This window comes from Macaca mulatta, chromosome 11 (assembly GCF_049350105.2).
Source record: "Macaca mulatta isolate MMU2019108-1 chromosome 11, T2T-MMU8v2.0, whole genome shotgun sequence".
NCBI lineage: Eukaryota > Metazoa > Chordata > Mammalia > Primates > Cercopithecidae > Macaca > Macaca mulatta.
In genome coordinates this window covers 85345485-85369060 of record NC_133416.1, presented here as the reverse complement: position 1 = coordinate 85369060, position 23576 = coordinate 85345485, and the positions used below count along the sequence as shown (strand labels likewise).

Sequence of the window (23576 nt, the reverse complement as noted above, 5' to 3'; positions counted from 1 at the left end):
TTTATGCAAACTAAAAGAGAAATAACTCAGTTGTGTCTTCATGAAAAACACAAAATACCTAAATTATCTACAAAACATCTAAATTATCTCTAACTAAAATCTTTCCTCACAACTTTATTTGACATGAGCTATTTAGCCAAATTTGTTTTTTAGCATAAAACGTATCCTAAATTGATACTCTTCATTTCCAGTGGTTATCTGATTTTTAGATATTTGTCCATAGTGAACTTATTTGATCTCGGTAATATTTTAGTAAAACATAACTGTCAGACAAAGTGGATTTAATTGGAGATACAAAGAAGAAGAAAGTAAACTTTCAGAAGGGAAAAAAATAAATCTTTGGAAGCTTGAAAAAACATTAGATTTGCTTGTTATTTTCTACCATCCAATCTGGCCATCTTTACCAAGCACTGTTAGTTCCTGGAAAATGATATATTATAATTTTGGAACTCACCAATGGTAACGTCAGAAGAACTGTGTGTTTCCAAAAAACTGTTGAGATGATGCCACGTCTTAGGAATCCAATCTATAATTTTGACTAGGTCATTATTGCGAATGTTCCTTTCAATTTCTATCTCTATGAGTTTTCTTCGAAGATATCTGCCTAAAAAGCCTTTCACTGGTTCTGTATGATTTGCACATAATACCCACCTACAAAAAGAAAAAAATCAGAATTTTTTATATAAATTAAATTTTACATTCACAGTGATTCTTTATCATTATTATTTATTTATTCATAATTACTTTCCAATAGAAAGTAATAATGTTCCCATTTCAATTGGTGGCTATATTTTAATGATCAAAGGTGTTAGGAGGTCTACTAGCATGAGAACTATAATGTAGCTAACTCTACTTTTTGAGCTAAAAAGAAGCTCGTGTGCGTCAGAAGTGAGGGGGAGTCTACATGCTGAACACTCTTCTGTAGGAGAATCACAAATCCTGAAATAGCAACTCTCTTCACATTTCTCACACTTAGAAGGAATATGCTCTACTTTAACCAGGGACACAGTGAACAGAAAAAACATTTACTTTTCTTTCCTTTTGTTTTGTTTCGTTTAAAGAAACACATCTGATTACAGGTTGAAGATCATGAAATGTTCGCTCGAGAAAGAGTGTTAGAAGTGAGAATTATTTTCACACCGCAGGTCATCTCTGGCAAGATTTGTAAAAGTACAAGTGGAAAAACAACCCCCAAAAACAAACAGAAAGAAACAATGCCAACCCCCTCCCCTGCCCACACACCAAAAAACAAAACAAAACAAAACCTTCCACTTAACTTTACCTGAAATTGTGATGCAGCTCTAGATTTGGTGATGAAGAAACTCCCTGATTCATTGTTCCAATAATATATGGACTAGAAAAAAAATAAAAAGAAAATTTTCATTTATTGGAGGTAAAAGTGATTAATTCGTTAAAATTATCTTAGAAAACTACTAGGATAGATATGGATTATTCCATTTCAATATTTGTCTTTTAAAGGGTAATTCTGTAATGGAAAATGACAAAGATTACTGGATTAGAAATTAACACTTGAGTTTCTAATTGCAGCTCTGGCATCAAGGCAAGGCATTTTCTCTCTCTGAGCCTGAGTATATTTGTAATTTACATTATTTGAGTAAAGAGTTTAGTTAGTATAATCATAGGGGTTTTGTCCCAGTCTAACATCTTATAATGCTTATGATAAAGTTCATTCATTTTTACTATTTTAATATTTCAGTTATGTTAAAGATTATTAATACTGTGAGAAAATTTGTATTCTTTCAATCCTTATTTTATGCTGATCTGTTTGTAACTTCAAAAAAATCTCTAGCAGAGATAATTGGAATATTTGCCACTATTAAAACTAATTATTTTATGCTGATATTCTTATATGTCCTTTCTTTAGAGGCCATGCCACAATGAATCTTTAGTGTGTTTTTTTTTTTTTTTTTTTTGAGACGGAGTCTCGCTCTATCGCCCAGGCTGGAGTGCAGTGGCGCGATCTCGGCTCACTGCAAGCTCCGCCTCCCGGGTTCACGCCATTCTCCTGCCTCAGCCTCCAGAGTAGTTGGGACTACAGGCGCCCACAACCGCGCCCGGCTAATTTTTTGTATTTTTAGTAGAGGCGGGGTTTCACCGTGGTCTCGATCTCCTGACCTTGTGATCCGCCCGCCTCGGCCTCCCAAAGTGCTGGGATTACAGGCGTGAGCCACCGCGCCCGGCCATCTTTAGTGTGTTTTAAGATTTTTTAATACCTTACTTTAACCTTTCCTTTTATTGTAAATAGTTAAAATCATACTCATTAATAGAGGGAGCTATATCTGAATGTATTAAGTTTATCTCTATAGAAAGGTTGAATTTAAACTTTGATATGAACTGAGAATGAAACCAGAGCTCTAAAGGCTCCCTTTAGTTTTTAATTTCTATGATTAAAACTATTCCATCATTGATAGTGGTTTCCCAAATGTTCATCATGTCTGCAGAAGCTAACATCATCAAGGAAGTACTGTTTCCATAAAAGTGCCTGGGATATGGTTGTTGAATGAATACATAGATATTCTAAGGAATGCATATGGAGTCTTTAAAACTATGGTATATTATTAAAGAGGGTTTCTCAAATTAATGGCAGCCATTGTAAGTCTAAAAATAATAGCTACTCAGGTAGTTCATATGTTAATTAGCTGGAGTTAATCATTCTACAGTGCACATCTACTTCAGAACATCATGGTTTACACAATCAATATGCACAGTTTTATCTGTCAATTTAAAAAATAAAAATTAAATATTAAGGAAATTTAAAAAATTAAAAAACAAAATGCATACAGGCACAAGAAAGTACATTTGATGATAATTATTTCCTATTTCATTATTCAAAATATTTGATAAGCATACCATTTGTTGTATTTACAATTGAGAAAACCATTGAAGATATCACTCAGAGAGCCCACATGATGAAGATTATCAAGAATTATTACAACTGGGAGCTCCACTCCATTATTATCAGCACTGCACTGTTCAGCCAGGTTAGCTAGATATTGTTGCAATTCCTTTTAAAAAATGAAGAAAACAGATATGTCAATGATAAATTTATACTAATGGCAAGCTGTTAATATTTTAGAAATAGCATGCTTTGTCCTCTATTCAGTTTCTTTCATTAAAGTCATAGATTATTCAACTGAGGTAAAATCTTTCTCTACAAATCAAAAACCATATATTGCTGACAGAATAGTTTTTTAAATAAAAGTGAGAAAAAGGAAAGCAATAGAAGATCCAGTACCAAACACCTGCAGCAAATATAAAATTATAAACAAGAAGGCATATTTCTCAGTGGTTTTCTCCCTGAAAGAAAAGCCAAAATGAGTTCTTAATATGAACTCTTATGATAAACCATACATATTGAGATTTTATTCTGAGTTTTGGTATTCAATGATAAAAGTAAATTTTAGCCACCTTAATATTTCAAGTATGAACTAAATTCAAAATGGCACTTCTGAGGTTCCACTAATATTTTTAGTATGTTAATTCCAATTCATGTAGATGGGGTATATCTAAAAATACAGCCATAGGACCTTGATAAAAGTACACTTATTATTTATTTATAATCTGCATGCAATTGTTGTAATTTTAAACAAAGACAAAATTAGTTATATTTCACCTGGTGAAATATAACATTAGCATTTAGCATCTCTTGAGTTTCTTGGTTCTTTTACAGGTATTATTCCTGTCTAATAGCTTTTAATCTAAATATGATAACCAGTTTGCTGATTGACTGCTCTCACAGATGGGTAGGCCAGGAACATAATTAGGTTTCTTAAAATTATCCTAATCAGTAAGAACATTTCCATAATATTTGCATATTTACAATGACATTTCCAATTTGCAAATCGTGCTCAGGGTTATAAAACAATTCCATGATTCTGGTTTCTGGCAGCCAGGTAAATATGTGAATTGCTCACTCTAGATGCAACCTCTCTCTGTCTGTAACACCACTGCTGAAATAAAAGTAGGAGATAAAACACAGGCCAGGATTTTGAGGCATTTAGTAAGTTTTATTTATGTTGAAATATAAAAATGTATTAAAGAAATAAAGTACTATTTGTTTTCTATTGAGCTAGTAACATAAAATAAATCTTGCCTAAGACAGAGAATGCAGAAAAATATGTTTAAAACTGTTGAATATTCTGGAGAATTCTATTTACTTTAAAAGAAAAAATAAAATTTATGTCAGTAATTTAGCTACATTAAGTCACTCATTCGTTTATAAAATATTCACTGTCTATCTGCTGCATTCATAGCCTTAGACCAAGCCCTGGGTATACAAAAATAGTGAAGTCTGATTCCTGCTATCAATGGACTGTAAGTTGGTTTAACATTTATTATGAACTGCATCAAGGACTTTTCTGGACATGGGGACTACAAAGGGTAATCAGGCTGTTTTCCCTGTAAGCTCTAAGAGTTGTCACATTAGGGACTTGAATTTAAATGATTTCAATATAATATCATAAATATATTAGGAGATAGGAGAACTCAAGGGAAGAGATTTAGCCTAGCTGCTGGGTGTCAAGAATGGTTTTCTGGAGGAGGTAACACTGGAGCCTGAGTGGGGTGGTAGGCACACAGGTAAATGATAATTTACAAAATGCAAGGTAAAACATTCCATGAGAGAAGATAAAGGAGGCATGTGGCCTATAGGAGGGAAAGAGATTAATTCCAACCGGAGCATCCTGCTGGCACCAAGGATTTAGAGATAAAACACAATTTCTGTCTTTCAGGAACTTAGAGTTGATAAGCAGAGAAGCAGGTCAGCAAGTCATTCACAATACAGTGTGCTAAGTGAAATGCACAAAACATTATAGGTAGACTTAATCCAGACTTAAGGTTCACAGAAAAACAGAGTACAGTGGTTAAAAGCGGGGGGAAAATGATTGAAGTCTAAAGAATAAAAAGTGAAACCTGAAAAGTATAAGTGTATGATGTGTTTTGGGAAATAAGTGTTCTGTTGTTACAGAAAAATATAGTACATGCTAGTGGTGATGGCAATAAAAAAGAAAAAAACACTTTGAATCCATGCAGAAGAAGTTGAATTTTATTATATAAACAAGTGTGAAACATTGATATGTTTCTTTGCTTCTTTGTTTTCAGTAGAGGAAAGCAATTTATTTATCCAAGGAAACAGAAATGTGAAAGATAGAAGAATTAATTAGAAATGGAAATAGCATTTAAGAAGCTTATTACCTTCCTGGAATAGAAGGTCAGGCATATACATATATAACTATAATTCACAGTCAAAATAATACATTACTTCAAAAATGTATAGATCAAAGATTTTGTTTGTAGTATGTAAAGATTGCTTGTAGTGTCTGGAAAAGGCATTGTGGGAGCACTATTATTTGCTATTATTCCCTTATTTTTAAGATTGGGTAATATCTTGATGCTTAAACATGAGAGAAGAGCTTTCCAAATACAGAAGAATAATCAGTCAGAAACATGAAAATATGATACTCATGTAGGAAAAAAGCTAAGAATATGTGTTTTGTGAAAGGAAATGGTTGTAATGAAATTGTAAAGAAAACTTTGCAACCTTAAATGATTAGTAAGATCACTGGACATTTCCTGTTGGCAGTGAAGAAACATTCTTCTGCTGACCTGACTAAGTCATCACAATTGTGATTTAACATGTGGCGAGCATATTGAAAGGAAGAAGCGAGACCAGCCAAGAGAATACTGAAATTATTGAAGCCTAGAGATACTAAGGGACTGAACAAGGAACAGTGTGACGTTTTTGATCTAGTACAGAAATCAATAAAAAAAATTGAAAAATTTTAATTTGATCCGATTTTAATTATGAAAAGATATTCTATGTTCCATAAGGTGAATGAATATATCCCAAAAAAGAGAGAAGGGAAATTTAAAGGAAATTGTGTATCAAGCAGTTACAAAATAATTATAGAAATCCAAGAAATAGAGGAGGATGTTAATCTGGAGGGTGGTTGTGTTGGAAAGGAATGGAAGAGGATAAACTTATAATACATGTTTGGGGCTGCAATTGCCAGTTCTCAACTTGTATATTTAGTAGGTGAATAGAAACATATGTGTAGGATGATAGAAAGCTTATAAATTTGGGATAGTGGGCATGGCTGATAGTGTTTAATTGAAGTCAATCACACAAGTCAACTTAAGTTGAAGCCATGAGAGTCATCCAAAGGAGAATAACAGTGAGAGAGAACAGAATAGTTCACTATAGAGAAAAACAATTACATTTACTGGGAAGAGAAGGAAGAGCAGAGAGGGGAAAAAAACTGAAAAGGAATTTACCAGGGAGTAGGAAACAAGGAGAAAATGATCATCATGAATGTCAGAAAGAGAGATAGACAGTGAGGAGGCACAAAGGAATTAAATTTCATACTTAGCAGGTCACTGGATCATTTTTGGACAATCAGAGCCTTTAGATTCTAATTCTAATGTGGCTTTCTTTCATCTCGAGAGGGTAGTAGATCCCTTGGGAATCTGATGGTAGGTATGAACCAATGGATGTAGAAACAGGCAAACACAAATACACTTTTTTCATACAGCTTAGGAGTTTTTCACAGATTCCCTGGAAATAACTTCATGATACCCACTCTAGCTTGATGAAAATGAAGTATTAGATTGAGACACTGATGTACTGGCATTAAAAGTCTTTTTTCCAGATCTAGTCAGGTAGAAGCAAACAGGCATATCTACCAGATGGGAGTTGGCAATGAGATGAATCCCATACTCTGAAACTACAGGTGGAACACCACAGTTACATAAAAGCAGTAGATCACTGCTTTCTCAGATGCTGACTCCAGACACAATAAAAAGGAATCTGTCAAGTCCAGGTTTCTGATCTTTTCCAACCTAACATTACAAATGGCTTCAGCTGGCCGTGTATTCTCTACTAAATCCATCTCTAGCCTTCTGGGCCTACTATACTGAATGTCACAAAGTGTAATTGTTTATGTGTACTGCTCTCAATCAAAATATTCCAGCTGGCAGCTTGAGGGAGGGCTTGAAGTGTGGGAAGAGGAACAGAATGTAAAGTGCAGAGGTACCAAAAACATGAAAAGATGTTTTTCATTTGATGATTTGTTGTTCGAGTTTCTTCTTTTTTTTTGAATCAGTAAGTGCTTTTTGGATTTGTCTCTTCAGTGCTATCTATGGCACAGCATAAAATGCGTCAGCATTTACACAGCTCTTTTTCAGGAACAGGATTTCTTATTTCAGGCCTCATTAGCATTTGACTTCAGTAAATCTACGCTGTTGGTATCCCTAACACAATCTCAACTTGTCATCCCCTCTTTTTTTATATTTATCCTCACTTACCCTCACCCCCGACTCCCAAGAAAATAGTGGGTATTCTCTGTCAATTTGGCAAAACTTGTCCAAATTTCCTGGCAATGAGTTTGTATTCAGCATTACTGATAGCTTGCTCATATCTTCAAACCATAAAGAATAACATAAAAAGATATATTTTTTTAGTTATACTTTGTGCTTTCTTGGGAATGAATGCTACTGTGATTTGTTCAAGAGTTTCTTCCTGGGCTGGGCGCAGCGGCTCATGCCGGTAATCCCAGCAGTTTGGAAAACTGAGGCGGGTGGGTCACGAGGTCAGGGGATTGAGACCATCCTGCTAACATGGTGAAACCCTGTCTCTACTAAAAATGAAAATAAAAAAATTAGCTGGGCATGGTGGTGGGCACCTGTAGTCCCAGCTACTCGGGAGGCTGAGGCAGAAGAATTGCTTGAACCCAAGAAGGGGAGGTTGCAGTGAGCTGAGATCGTGCCACTGCACTCCAGCTTGGGCAACAGAGCGAGACTCCGTCTCAAAACAAAACAAAACAAAACAAAACAAAATTAATAAAATAAAAAAATAAAAAAATAAAAGAAGAGTTTCTTCCTATGACCGTTTCCTAGCATCATTAGCTCTGCCAATGCTTGGCAATGGTTTTCCCCTGCCCATTACTTTGCAACAAAGTACTGAACTGACCTAATAATGGCACAAATGATTGTCCTCTGGAAAAGCAAAAAATAAGAGTGTTGGAAATATTTCATCAAAAAAGTTAATAGGACACTAACATGTTCTTAACAGAACATCTCTAAGCAATAAACTTTTCTTCCTAAGCTGAGATAGATAGATAGATAGATAGATAGAGAGAGAGAGAGAGAGAGAGAGAGAGAGAGATATTTTTTAGGGAAAGCTATGTTTTAAAATTAATGGAATTTACCTATTTTGTTTTGGCATGTCAACTACATTCTAATGAAGCTTCATCTATTTAATTCAAAACTTGATTTTAAATGATCCTCAACTTTATCAAAATGTCATGGTCTCCTCCAATAAAACTATTTTCCTCTTATTTTCTAAACACTTTTTTGTTCCATAAAAGAAGTACCTTGTAAAGAGTTTTCTCATACCAACATTGAGGAAAAAACAAACACTGAGGATGACTAACAGGCCTTTCAAACCTTTCATATTTTTTGACAGAAAATATTTAACACTGTGCTAAAAGGCTTTTATATAAAGATATGAGAAGACAGAATTCACTGGAAGCATTAAACATGTCAGCTGAAGCAAACAGACAATTGTGCTCTTCCTACGTTTGCTCAGAGAAGAGTCAAATATTCTACCTCAGGTTCTATGTCTTTCTTTAGATGGTGGTTCAACCACAATTTGAATAGGTTTGAGTTCCAAGGAAATATTCAGAATTTACGTATTGCATTTATTTAACTTTAAGAGATCTCATTGTGTTTTATGTACATTGTTGTTCTTGAAGGATACATATAAGACAGTTTTGAACAAAGATGTGTGTGTGTGTGTGCCCACACATGCACACTGTGCATATGTGTGTGTGTGTTTATGAGAGAAATCTTCACCTGGAGCCAAGGGTTATAATTAAAAATTCCAAGCAACCCCTATGCTTGCTACTTGTGCTGTTCTCTCTGTCTCATACACACACAGACACACACAAGCACACACACATTTATTTAGTCTTTAGAATAGCCCTACTATTGTCCTCATTTTACAGGTGAGAAAATTAATACTTTTGGTTCATTAAGCTATATGCCTGGCTTATTTCAACAATCTAATGGGTTTGGGCTGCTCTTGGGAGTCACGTTTATTTCTGAAAATTTGCAGACTTAAGGTTTCTGAGAAACTGGGACAGTTTAGATCATTGAACCAGGTTATCCTTGAAAGAGTAATGCGACCTAGTATAATTGGGATTCCCTCAAGGTATTGCTTATAATAGTTGCAGTTCCCCAAGATAAACTTTTAAGTTTCATTGATTCAGACTTTAATAAATAATTACAGGTAAAACTAGGTTAGTGTTAAAAATATGTTAGCCATCAACTATTTCCTTTTTAGGATTTTTTATTTTACTCAGAAAATAAGAAAGTACTGGCTACGTTGTATAGGCCCTCATACCTTTCTAATATCTGAGTGTTCAGGCTGATTACTATGGCACATTAGACCTTAGTTGGTGGTGAAATTGAATGTTGTTAAGTTTCCTAAGGTTCCTAAACAAAGATTTTAGGGAGATGTGACATAAGCAAATTGCTGCTCCCAGAATTTCTGCTTGGAATATTCTAATTATTGCCAAATCTCCGCTGCTGCAAAACCCATGTTATTTCCTACTTATCTATTAATACCCAACAAACTATTACCCTTTATAAAACTCTGATTCCTCCAAGCAAAGTTATTCTTCTTTGTTGCTCATGCACAGACTTCTTTCTACTGTAACACTTACTAGGTGGATGTCTAAGAGAAACCATGAAATAGGGGCCTTGTCATATTATTCTGTATATTCCCAATGCCTTGTGGAGTACCTGATAACTGAATGTTACTGAAAATAGCAGTCTTGTTCAAATTCATGAAACAGAGTTTGGTCACTCACCAGGTTATAATTCTGGTAAAAAAAAAAAAAAAAAAAAAAAAAGATGGATATTCTTTTCCATGTAAAACATGGAAGTCTCTCAAAATCTTGTAATTTGATTGCTTAAAACACTTATGGATAAATTGCAGCTGTTCTCTTAGAATTCTGTAACATACCTTACTTGACTTGTGGTCTACATTAAAAGTGGCAATTGCATCCTCTGTTTTCTTCCTCCCAGATTTGGTTATTACATATTCAGCAAGTTTGTTTGCCAAATAGGTCTTTCCGGTACCACTCGGTCCTGAGAGTATAATTCTGTGATGCTCCATCAACAAGTTAAAGTACCTTTGGGTAATTGGTTTAGGAATCAGTGTATCAAAAACAAAACTGTCCAAACTATTTTCTTCTACCCCTGAAAGAAGAAACAAAAGAAAGAGCATGACTTATTGTTCTACATAAGCTAGAATTTAAAATATCATGCTAAACAGCAACAGCATTGTTAGTCACAGGAATAGAGTCCTTGCAAAATAATTTCCAGGTATTTCTATCCCACAAATATGTGTTGCCATTTCAAGGAAGAAAATGTATCAGTAATATGGGAGAGTGAACATCTAAACAAAAGCAAGCTGTTTCTTTTTCTTCAGACTTCACTCCACTGTCTACTTCTTGTTTTCACTTACGTTTCCAGAGAGAAATGGAAGCATTATAAATGCTATCATCACATCTTTTATTGAAGATGATTATCTTTGTTAAGAATAAATGTGAAGATTATACATACACACACCCATATATATATATATATATTCCAATGCCTTGTGTAGTACCTGATAACTGAATGTTACTGAAAAAAAAATATATATATGCCATATATATGTGTGTGTGTGTGTGTTCTTTCTTTTACTTTCTCTTCTCCCCATCTCCTTATTCTCTTCTATCTCTCATTATGCATCCTAGTTGTGCAACCACTTAAGCTTTTGAAGAATACAAATTGTTATGTTTGGCAAGGAATTAAGAAAGGAGTAACAGGCCGGGCGCGGTGGCTCAAGCCTGTAATCCCAGCACTTTGGGAGGCCAAGATGGGCGGATCACGAGGTCAGGAGATCGAGACCATCCTGGCTAACACGGTGAAACCCCGTCTCTACTAAGAAATACAAAAAATAGCCGGGCGAGGTGGCGGGCACCTGTAGTCCCAGCTACTCGGGAGGCTGAGGCTGGAGAATGGCGTGAACCTAGGAGGCGGAGCTTGCAGTGAGCTGAGATCCGGCCACTGCACTCTAGCCTGGGCTACAGAGCGAGACTCCGTCTCAAAAAAAAAAAAAAGAAAAAAAAAAAGAAAGGAGTAACAGTATCTCCTTTTACGAACCCAATTGCCTTCATCATAAAATCAAATATTGACAAATTCCTCTATTAATTCACAGTTTATACAGATGTATCCTGATTCTTTAACATAAATAAACAAGGAATTATGAAGACAAAGATGCTTCAGATATTACATTAGCCTATAATTAATCACATCATCTAAAGCAAAGAAAATTCTTAGAACTTTCCATCCTTGATTCTTAACTTCTATTCCCTATTCCTGGGGGGTATTTATTAGGTACACATATTTTAAAATCAGAGATATATCAATGAATATATTACTTTGGAATATACACTAAATGTTTTGAATCCTTCTGTAATGAAAGATGATAATGAAGAGAATCCAGAAATTTGAAATTCCTAAATCACATTCCTTTTTGTGAGTCTTGAATCTTCAAATCCCAGAACCCAAAGAACTTAATTTCCTTAGATTCTAGTGTTTTTAGTAGGACTGTAGTATTTAATAGTTTTGGTATGAAATGAGTCATATTGATTTTTAAAATACTACAGAATTTTCAAATAGAAAAATTTAAAGGGAAACTGGCCAAAAAGGGGCAGGGGGGAGAATAAAGTGTTGCTAAAAATTATATTTCTGCCTTTCTTTTCATTTTCATTTTTACCTTTGAGGTTCACAGTGATGACGTTATTATCTCCAACAAGGTATCCACAAGGCAGCAATTCAGGCACTTCTAGGTTATGGGATCTAATTAAGTCTCCTATACAGTAGCTAGCAATGCAGTCAGAGCTCAGACCAAGGCTAGTGGATGTATCAATTCGGAATACATATTCCTACAATGGTACACACAAAAAAATAAAGTCAAAACAGAGGTTCAACTCATCTACAACAAATACATAACTCACAGGGATATAGAGCTAGTTGTCAAGAATATTAGAAATGTATAATATAAGAACTGTTAATATCAAATAGCACAAAGAGAAAGCTTTCCTTATTTGAGAAGAAGAAAACAAGATGTGTCTATGCTATCGAAGTTAAGGGAAACAATTAAACATATTTGAAAATTAATATTAGAGTGTCTTGCACAACATACCTTAAAGAGACGTCTTATTACACCATCTAAGACATCCCACTTGGTTTTTCCACTAACACCAATGGATCCTATCAAATATGCCTGAGACTTCTGATCCTAAATAAGAACAAAATAAAGTAAGATAAAATCCAACCGTGTATCTTTTTTATTACTATGTTTTCTACTAAAATTAGTTAATGTAGTTGTTGTTAAGACTAAACTATTTATTAAGCCTATGGCTTCTATAGTAATAGACATACATGGTGGATTATATAAAATAAAACATATTTCAGCCAACTAACCAACCAAACAAATAAAGTAACAGCAATAGCAACAGCAACAAGAAAGAAAGAGATGAGATAAAGCAGCATGTCAAGGAAAACTGATTCATGACCTGTTCTATAGAAGGCAAAGGTGAAGGAATCTGAAAGAATATTCTTGCATTATAAAGAGGTGGATACCTTCGTAAAGAGAAGAAGCTTAGTAGGAGGGAAATGGTGATAGAGACAGAACAGAACCATATTATATGAATTCTAGAACTTTATCTTACTATTTTGTGATCTTATCTTTGGTAAGTCCAAAACTCAGTTGTTTTATTAATTTTAATATAGAATCCAATTCTCACTTTAAAATGTGTTACCTATGATAATATAAGTATACCTACAAAACAGGTTCCATTTTGATTTTGTTAGAAGTTCTCTGTTTAAAAGACCTTGCCAGAGAAACCTACAGGATTCGTTTTATCAAGTAAGTAATTATTTTATAATAAAAATAATGGTTCCAAATCTATCTTTTTTATAGGATGGGATTTTGAGAAGTTTCTACATATATTAGAAAGGTAAATAATTCTGAATTTTTAGTCTGTCTAGAGCCTCTATTATGATGACCAGAAATGGTTAATGAAATAGTGATTATGATTCCAGTAGATACAATTAGATATTTGACATATAATCCTGGTTCTAGGTCACCAAGTATGTTATCATTAAGGGGTGGTAGAATAATCACTGAGTCATGGGTTAGAAGATATGGATTCTATAACACATAATACCTACCACCTAATTAAGAAATGTGACCTTAGGTAAATCACTTAACTGGCTCAGACCCTCAATTTCTTAATCTGTAATATTTAGCACCATAAGGGTAAATGGTTATCACCATTATTCAGGTATAATCTGAGTTAGAATCTAATACCTTTTGCAGAATAAGTTGAGACATCCACAGCTGACAATTGTGATTTTTGTTACTATTGTTATGAAATGATATTTGTGTCTCCTCAAAATCCATACATCGAAGCCCTGACTTCCAAAGTGATGGTATTAGGAGATGAGGTCTTTGGGAGGTAATTGGGATTAAATGAGATCATAATGGTGGGACTTTCATGATGGGATTACTGGGTAAAGTAAACAATTTGGGATTTGTAGCCTTTCTCTCTTCCTACCTACAGACACTGAGGTGAGAGGAATTCCACCACCTGCGGTGCAAAAAGAGAGCCCTCACCAGGAACCAAATCAGCTAGCCCCTTGATCTTGGACTTGCTAGCCTCCAAAACTGTGAGAAAATAAATTTCTGTTGTTTAGGCCACCTACTCTGTTATTTTATTATGGAAGTCTAGGTAGAATAAGACAACTACTTTCATGGAAGCTTTTTTAGAAAAAAAATGCTCAAAGGCACTGTCTGTTAGAATTACTGTGAACAGGAAATCTTACTTTTCAGTGTGTTTATAACCCAGTTAAAATTACTGCTTATGCAATACCTTATAAAAAGCTGCTTTTAAATTGAAGTTCGTTTATGTTTCACTAAGAGTATTACTGTCTCTCACAGAAAGACCCACTTGGGAAAAGTATGTATACATCTGTAGCTGAAGCAGAAAGCTGACGGCATTGGAATCCTTGGAACATTGACTCAAGGTAAGAATTCACAAGTGCTATCTTATTTTTCAAACTTAAGTACTCCATTTTGAAATTCTAAAGAATTTTTATTTGCTTGATGTAAAAAAAATTGGATACTTAGAAATTTGTATTTTTGGCCACTCAACTAAAATTTTAACTTAAAATTTGTTTGTGTTGTTGTTTTAAGAAACGGTTAGAGTCAGAATGACATTGCCAAATTGAAGGCAACATTTTAATGCAAATGTTGGACCTTGCTTAAATAGACAAGTAACATCAATGGAATTTGTCCTACTGAGTTCAGTAGAATATATGTCTTTCTAATTTCTAGAATATTAACTTAGCTTACAGTCTTCCCTTTGTATAAATACCATATTGACAGCTCTAGAGACATGTTACCATACATAATAAACATTACCTATAACCAATAAGTGAAACCAACAGAATACGTCAGACAAGATGTTTGTCAAAGAAATAACTATTTTTTTTTAAAGTTTTAGAAATGAAGGGCTGTTAACTTTGTTTTCAGTGAATGAATGTGAGGTACAACTACCACACATTTCTACCTCTATGATGATGTCATCTCTTTATTGTCCCTTTCATGTTTACATGATATATTAAGCTAATGCCAATCCACAATTGTTGTAGGATATTTACCAGATCAAATATTGACATATAAAATACATTTGACTCAGAGCAATTCTCCTTATTAGTATTAAAGAGTTTAAGATTAAAGAAGTACCTTTGCTCGACCATAGCCCTTGCTTATGGAGACTATAATTTTCACACTGCGGCCATCTTTATGTCCAGTTGCATCACCAGCATCATCTAGCAAAATATCTATCAAATTTTAAAAGAAAGACATACACAAAAGAGTAACATTAGCTCAGATTTGTTTACTGTCATTCTTTTCTCCCTCATAGTTTTTTATCTTTCAATGGGATTTGCTCCCCATTCTAGCCTAACTGGTTTGAAAAACCTCAGCTTTCAAGAAGATGAATTACTGTGGTTGGGCTAAAGTTTCAATCTAAGAATTTATTTCTGCTTGCAAAGTTCTTCACTCAAGTGTTGGGCCACTCACTGCATTTAGATGAGGAAATAAGAGGTTTCTTTTTTCTATTACACACAGGTCTGAGTAATACCTGAGAAATATTTAGTCACCATTATAACCATGACAAACTGACAAGCCATCTGATTTTTCTATCCAATCTAAAATATCCAAGCTCAATATCCATGTAATTTATAAATGCAAAGGTGCTGAAATTGACTGTCAACTGAAATTATTTTCAAGCATTTGACATAGCCAGCTATATAACTACTCACCTTATCTTTATAATTATTAGGTACTGTTATTGACTTTCAACCATGGCATTATACTGGCATTATGATTGCTCTCCTGAATCCTTTATGCTAATAGTTTCAAAACCAAAATAGTATTTCGATTAATCAGCTAAGAGTTACAGAACCATGATAAAGCTAGCTAACCTTTAAAATATCAGCCTTTAAATGGTAATTAAAGATTAACTTTCAAAATACATTATACCAGATTAATTTCCAATTTGGAGAATTATTAAGGTAAACCATCACAAATATCTGTTTTCCTTTAATAACAATACTATCATAGAATCATGCTTAATATTAAGACACTGTTCTGTGGATAAATGAAACTCCCTTATACGCTAAAGAGCACATGTTCCTGGTGAAAAGAGGACTCAACTGCTCTGACAATACATTTATAGAAAAAAAATGTTATGACTATAGCATCATAGAAATCAACACTGTAATAAGATGGCTTCCAAAAATAGAATCGTTTCTATTATCTTAATAATTAAGCATATGTAATTTTGAAAGTAAGCAATAAAAAATACTCTAAGATCATAACAATTAAAAGCAACTTTCAGAGCTTGAGAACGTTCAGAATTTTAGAGCTTTGCAATAAATTTTTAAATCATCAAAGATAATCTCCAGCACTGGAGCTTAATTATTTTCCCAAGTTCACATCTTAATAGTCTTTCACCTTTTCACCTACTCCACTCAAAAATAAAACTCTTCCTTAAGTGTCATTTTAATTACCTTGCTCCTTTTTTAGAAGTTTAGAGTGGTTTACCATTGGCTGTTCACATCTAGACTTCTGGTAGTTCATGATCAAATTACTTTAGTACTTGTCTTAATTACTTATAAATGCTCAAAAATATTTGACTAATATTTATTAAGCATAAATGGTATCAGAAATTTTGCTGTGTATTGGGAATGAATACCAAGATGAGAAAGAAAGAGAATTCATTGTTTTTTCTGGAGTATGTATTTCAGAATAGGTTATGCACTCTGCTAATATAAACTGGACAATGAAATAGAAACTAATTGAAGGGAGCCTGTTCTACATAGATAGGTCATCCTGGAAGGCTTCCTTGAAGAAGTGGTATTTGGAGGTAAGACCAGAAGGCTGAGGAATGCTAGACAAGTGAAGAACCAGGGAAAAAGATTCAGTCAACAAAAACAAGTGCAAAACCCTGAGATGTGTGAGCTGGGTATGTTAAAGGAACAGAAAGATGTTTGGGGTAGCAGGACTGTAGAGACAAGGGGAGGGTGAGGAGTGATATGAAATGATGTGGATGGAAATAAGTAAGGACCAAATCACACATGGCTAAGTAGTCCATGGCAAAGGAGGTTGGCCTGATTGTTGATCCACATAAGCTGCTTAAATTTGCTTTGTAATATGTTATTCATTTCATGTCATATTTGCTTCTAAAAACTACACTTACAATATGAAATTTCTCCACACAATAGTAGGATAAATATTTACCAAAGATGAGTGAATAACTATTCTTTGCTTTTATTATGTGGCTATTTAAAGCAAAATTAACATAATAGTGAAAAGTCCAGGTCCTGAATTCATCCAAGCCAGGGTTTGATTATTAGTTCTGCTGCTTACTAGTTTCATGATCTTGAACAAATTGTTATAGTCACTTTCCTAAGTCTTGGTTTCCTCAGCTGTAGAACAGGGCTTAAACAGCACCTTCCTGGTAGAGTTACTGAGAACATAAAAGATAATGCTTTTAAAGCACTTCATCCTCAGCGTTTACTAAGTTTTGCTTTTCTAACCATTATTTCTGTTTATTCTAACTCCTTCTATTGACTGTGGGCAGGTCACATCATGACTCTGAATCTCCCCAGTTCAGAATATATTGACAGGATGGTCACCTGATGAAACAACTCCAGGAAAAACTGCAAATTTAATGTGAGAGGCTTCTGTAGTTTTGTTTGTTTGTTTTTGTTTTGCTTTTTTTTACTAGAAAATAAGTCATGGTCCTCTGTCTATATTTTGAAGAAAGAATTAAGGAGGTCTGTCATTCTGGCTATAATTAAGTAAAATTCTGGCCCAAAACTGAAGACTTCTCAAACGTCTGTCTTTACTGGATGCATGGAACATGCAATTAATATTTCAGGAACTAGATATTTGCCAATTATCCTCTCACCTGCCTACTTTCTTTTGCTTAAGATTAATCATGAAACCTAGAAAGTCTCTCTGTTAAAAAGCCCCAGCATAAAGGCAGTTTTGATTCCCAAGTGTTGAACCCACTACACAAGAGTGAAAGTAATGAAAACAATATTCTAGTTGTGTGATTTAATTTTTTTTTTAGTTCAGACATAAGTATCACTACTGAAAAATAATTAAGGAAATAAGATATATTAAAAATAACTTAGGGAATGGGTAAAAAAAAAAGGTATTAAAAAAAGTAAAACTTGGCTTCTCCCAAAAAATTGCCTTAAATTCTTAATCATGGCCATCAATGTGTTAAGCCCAATAAACATAGAAATTGTAAATGTAAACTCTTTGATTTTATATTTATCTTTATGAGTTCTATTTCTCCTAGACATTAAGTTTTTTTATATATGTCTTTTTTCTAAACCACCTTCAGTATTAAACTTGCCTCCTTCAAATCTTACCATATTTTCATAAAATAAAACAGAATTATATAAAAGGCAGTGAAATCCTACCATTAGTCTGACCTCTAAGGTACTGGCCCTTGTCTTTCGCTAGGAGCCAAGCCTAGGAATCCAGAAATGCATTGGTTACTATGAGATGTAGATCTTACTTCACTTCTCTGTCAGGTCCATCAGCAACAAGCCAACATAGAGGATGTTGTTCAGAACTGTCAGATTCTATACATTTAAACATTTGGGTTCTTTCTTTTGTAGGATATTTTATTGAGTGTGGATAATAATACTTTATGTACAATTTACACACTCAAATTACTATCCACTTCCATAGTCTTATTTTACCTAATGATCTATAAGTTCATTTAATTCTGAAATTTCTTGCTTTATACTTGACTTCTGACATACTTGATGCTTATTCTCAGAATTTATTTTCTTCCTCTGATCCCCACCAGAAGTTTATAAAATTTGTTTTCTTAAAGTACAGGGAGTGCCCACTTGTCTTTTACATATAAGATGAAGGTCATTATTTTATATTACGAAGAGCAGCCATAATAGCAGAATTTTTAACATTCTGCCTTTTTAGAAGAGGTGTGATTCATCGGAAATGTAATCAATATCAGCATGCCATGTCATTTCCCTTCTCCTCCTTCTGTATTTTAATATGATTTAAGGCAAGCAGTGTACTGTCTCCATTCTATAATGGAATCTAATGTTGGCTAGGAACATACATATTATTGGTTTCCAAGCGTCATCTGGTGGCCATGCTTTACAATTACCACAGATCCTCATGTAAATACTCCCTAGACTAAATTCTCTATCCTTGAAGTGATTCTCCTCAATGAACTGTTCCACAGAAACAGCTACACTTTATGCTTGAATGGTTCATCAGATATTAAGATGACATTAGTCATATGCTTCTATTTGCAATCGAATCAAAACTGTACCCTTGTTCCATCACTAATACTGTGTTCTTTTTGTTTGTTGGAAATTTAATAGAGCTGCAGACTGGGTGACAGAGTAGCATTATGTTCTGTCAGGGCAGTATCATGCAGGGTCATCGAGTCAAATTTAGAAAATAAAGACTGCTACACTTATAAATGGGTTTTGCACACTTAAAACAATAAAATTGTATGGGGTTATTATTATTATATCCATAAGTACTAATTATCATCACTGTGAGTATTATTTCTTCATCATCGAAATCATGGAGAAAGTACTTCCTAAGGAAAAGTGATTTCTTAAAAATATTATGAAGACCATATCTCTAAGATTGACTTTTGGATAGAGAATGTGCTTTTAAAATTATAACTAAGTGGACTAGATTTATAAGATCAAAATAGGACTATTTCTGAGAATTAGAGTATAACATTTTAATTTAAGAGTATGTAAAGTTCTCCAAATTCCAGGCTTCCCACCCGTTAACTTATGGGCATGCTGTGATTCAGCAAGCGTGTGCACTAAATTACCTGAGGTAACAGCCTCCGTGATGTTCAAATTATTTAGAGAAAGTCCTAATGACTGCCTGGAAGATGAAGAGGAGGTGCTGCTTGAGGATTCTGATGGTGGCCGAGTAGGCTTAGCTGTGTTACCAGTTTCTGCCTTCAACCGGTCATTTTCAGCCTTCAGTATTTCAATTTCATTCTGTCATGAAGATGGAAAACATGAAAAAAATTGAGTTGGTTTGATTGAGAAAATAGCCCTGAGTCTTTTATCATAGTTAATTAACTTGTTTGTTAAACAAAACATGTGGTAATATATTAAATAAACAAATATATGAAATAGGATTTCCTTCCCAAGAAGGAAATTTACCCCTTTTCTCTGTCAATCCAACCATTTGACATTTTTATCATTATTTTTTTGACTAAAGCATGTGTTTGAGAATTTTTCCAGGACTTGGTCTCATTTGAATTAAGAAAAATATGATGGAATCGTTCGTAACACTTCTCATTTTAAAGGTGATGTTAAAATTTATAAGCATATCATGCCATTTGTAATATTATTATAAATCCGTGGACAGTTGAAAAACAGAGCAAAACAAAAATAATGTAAATAAGGTGATTTAAAATCACTCCAGAATCATATCTAACATCTGAAAACATTTTTTTTTTCCTTCCAATCGGGACACTAAGCTCATAAAAAACAACAAAAGCCTTTAGATGAACATATACAGTGGCAGATGAATCTGCTCAGCAATGAGCTTTTATTTTAGTCACCTGTGGTACCAAGTGATTACTGGTATACAATAATACAATGAAAACTGAGTCTGAGCACAGACTGGTTCTGAATTTAGCCTTTAGATGTTTTTTTAAAAAAATACAAAAGCTTTACTTTTACAGATGGCATTCCAAATCACTTTGACTTCCATATTCAGAGAGCTTGTGTTGAATTTCTACAGTTTCCTCATTACTTTTGTATTTCAATAGAAAACTGGCGAGAAAGTATGTGAAAATCAGATTTCAAAAGAACAGGCAAAAAAGTCAAAATAAAAGTAAACGATGGAAAAGTGAAGAAGCAAGAATTGCAGTAGCTTCTCTAAAAACTTAGCTCTCAACCTGAATCCAATCACTAGTACAGTATCCTGAATGGTTCTTGACTACAACTTGCCAGTTTTCACTCCCACTTCCAAACTTGGATTTGACAAAATTCTCAATTCAGTACTAAGAAATGAGTTGCAAAGATTTAATAAACAGAGTACATTTCTAAGGTGGGTTTCCAAGCGGAATTTGTTCTGTGTTAACCAAAAGAACAGAATAAGCAGCATTTTTTTTTATTTGTTTGTTTCTCCATTTTATTCCTTGAAAGTGCTTCAGTACCAACCTGCATCCGGTTCATGGCTTCCCGGATCTGATCAAGATGATGAGCAGAGCTGAGGGCCTCCAGCCGAATATCTGTTAATTTTAATTCCTTTTCTCTGAGCTCGCTCTTCAGCTGCAGAATTATCTCTGCCTCAGCTTCTGTGCATTCACAGATCCTGAAGAAGGAAACAAACAAAATCAGTGGTCTGGGGAAGCCAGATGATTAAGTAAAGCACTGCCTCTTTTAAAGGCTGAACTGCAATATTATCCAGCAGGTACAGATATGGTGTGCTGCTGGCAAAACCTAGAGAAAAGGAGAAAGAGTTTTACAAACAGTTATGCATTCACAGGTTCAAAACACAAATAGCTTTTTCTTTTAATCGTTTTTTTTCTATTTTTTAAAGTTTTAAAGTCTTACCAGGTATAAAGTGATCCTAAAAATGCTTTTATTGGTGATATTTATAGGCAGAAAAGTCATAGATTACTACATTTCATTTCAACATTTTCAAGGGACTTAAACCTCTGCAACATGTGACTATACTTTTATAAAAGCAGTTATTACATTCTTAAAATGTTGATTTCTTTTGTAAAATTGTCCGAAAAGTTTTGAAACAACACTGTCTTTAAGTTAGCATAAAAATCCAATATAAATATTGTAGAAAATAAATTAGAGAGATTATTTTTGGACATTTAAATAATAGGTGAGTATATAACCTTCCTATTAGGCTCAGCTGATTTAGGAGATCACAGCTAAATCACAGGTTTCAACCCCTACTAGCAGGCTAGCTGAGGGTTGTTTGAAGGAAACACATTGTATCCTTGTTGTGTTGTTTTATTGTTTTGTGGACAGCTTTGCAGGAAATTTGCCAAAAAAATTGTTTTATATTAACTAACATATTTTCCATTTAAAATCTGAGAACTAGTTTACTGGCCACAAAATGACAGTGATATGTTCTTCCTTTCTGCATAAATGATACAATTATGTAGGCAAAGCACAGTGGCCCTGTTCTATATGAGTTCTATGCTAGTTGTTGTCATGGGCATACAAGGATATTAGATTTAAATAGTAAACAACACAGATTATCTCACCAGAACACTTTTCTATATTTGAAATGTGTTCGTTCTTGTACAGTAGTCCCCCACAATTAGAGTTTATCCACAATTTTAGTTTCTGTGGTTTAAGTTACCTATAGTCAAATATGGTCCAAAAATATTACAGTAGTTTGGGCTGGGTGCGGTGGCTCGCACCTGTAATCCCAGCACTTTGGGAGGCCGAGGCAGATGAATCACTTGAGGTCAGGGGTTCGAGACCAGCCTGGCCAACATGGTGAAACCCTGTCTCTACTAAAAATACAAAAAATTAGCCAGGTGTGGTGGTGCACACCTGTAATCCCAGCTACTCAGGAGGTTGAGACAGGAGAATCGCTTGAACCCGGGAGGCAGAGGTTACAGTGAGCCGAGATCTTGACATTGCATTCCAGCTTGGGTGACAGAGTGAGACTTTGTTTCAAAAAAAAATTACACTATTTTGAGGAAGATAGAGACCACATTAATATAACTATTATCACAAAATATTGTTGTAATTGTTATATTATTGCTGTTAATCACTTATTGTGCCTAATTTTTAAATTAAATTTTATCATATGTAGGCATGCATTTATAGAAAAAAAAAACATAGTATACATAGGGCTCGGTACTATCTATGGTTTCAGGCATCCACTGGGGGTCTTGGAAAGTATCCCTGGTGGATAAGGGGGGGGCTACTGTACTACCAAAAAGTGGGCTATCATAAAAATGCTAGGTTAGATTAACTAGTAGAATCAAAGAAAACTGGATTGCAGGTTGATTTTAGGAAACCAAATTTTAGTTGAAAAAACAGAAAGAGAAGGTATTTATTGTTGAAATGCATGTGAGTGATTTTAGAAAAAGCAAAAGCAAACACTACTTAGGTTAGAACCTGGGTCTTTGCAGTTTTCATGCATCACACTCCACTTTACCGAGATCTATGCTTGTAGATCACAGGGCCATTTTGTCGTTTCTTTGGTGGCCAGACAAGGGGTGACCTGTATGTACATACAGTTAGACAGATACATGGACAAATGCCCATGAAAAGAAGTGAGAATCATGATTCAGAAAACTGGAGAATGAGATCAAGAAACACTTAAATTGTAACATACGAAAATGAAAAAGAAAAATGAAAATGAAAGAAACCAATGAAGGAGACATATGAAAAGAGAAACTAATGCTGTCCATCATTCTCAGGAAAATCAGAAAATAATTGGTACAGATATGGTTAGAACATAAATATGGCCTTCATCTAAAATTGTTTTTTAAAAATATTTCTGCATTTTGCAGAAGGAGCAACTTACGCGGAAGCAGATTGTGAGGGCTTCATGGATGCTGAGCTACAGTCACCAGCGTTATGGGGCAACTTGGGGGATGCTGGAAGGGATGAATCAGTAAGCTCTTCAATGTCGGAATGTGATGAAGGAGGCTTGGTGGACTTTTTCTTCCCAAAGGCTTGTTTGAAAGAACTTCTCAGCTGAAAGAAGGACAGAAATTACCCTTCTTGTCTATTTGCACTTGGAGAGCTTTTGCTTTGGGGCGTTAGTTTGCAGATGCCATCCTAGCCACTGCCTGGGGTCAGTATGTACAAGCAGAGTATTAACAATTGCAGCACAGTATCTCTAAAAAAAA

At 34.4% G+C, this 23576-nt stretch overlaps 1 protein-coding gene across 4 annotated transcripts in view; it reads right to left on the bottom strand.

Annotated features, from left to right (window-relative positions):
- The window catches only part of NAV3 (neuron navigator 3), a 385886-nt gene that overhangs the window by 13391 nt on the left and 348919 nt on the right, over window positions 1–23576 (bottom strand). For all 4 annotated transcript variants that reach the window (XM_028829741.2, XM_028829742.2, XM_077953206.1 and 1 more), the window contains 10 exons: window positions 23249–23421; window positions 20902–21055; window positions 19551–19725; window positions 14885–14982; window positions 12278–12373; window positions 11849–12017; window positions 10046–10281; window positions 2872–3026; window positions 1283–1354; window positions 455–651 (listed from right to left, as the gene is read on the bottom strand). In XM_028829741.2, coding sequence (XP_028685574.2) covers window positions 455–651; window positions 1283–1354; window positions 2872–3026; window positions 10046–10281; window positions 11849–12017; window positions 12278–12373; window positions 14885–14982; window positions 19551–19725; window positions 20902–21055; window positions 23249–23421 — 1525 coding nt within the window. The remainder of the gene's footprint in view (window positions 1–454; window positions 652–1282; window positions 1355–2871; window positions 3027–10045; window positions 10282–11848; window positions 12018–12277; window positions 12374–14884; window positions 14983–19550; window positions 19726–20901; window positions 21056–23248; window positions 23422–23576) is intronic.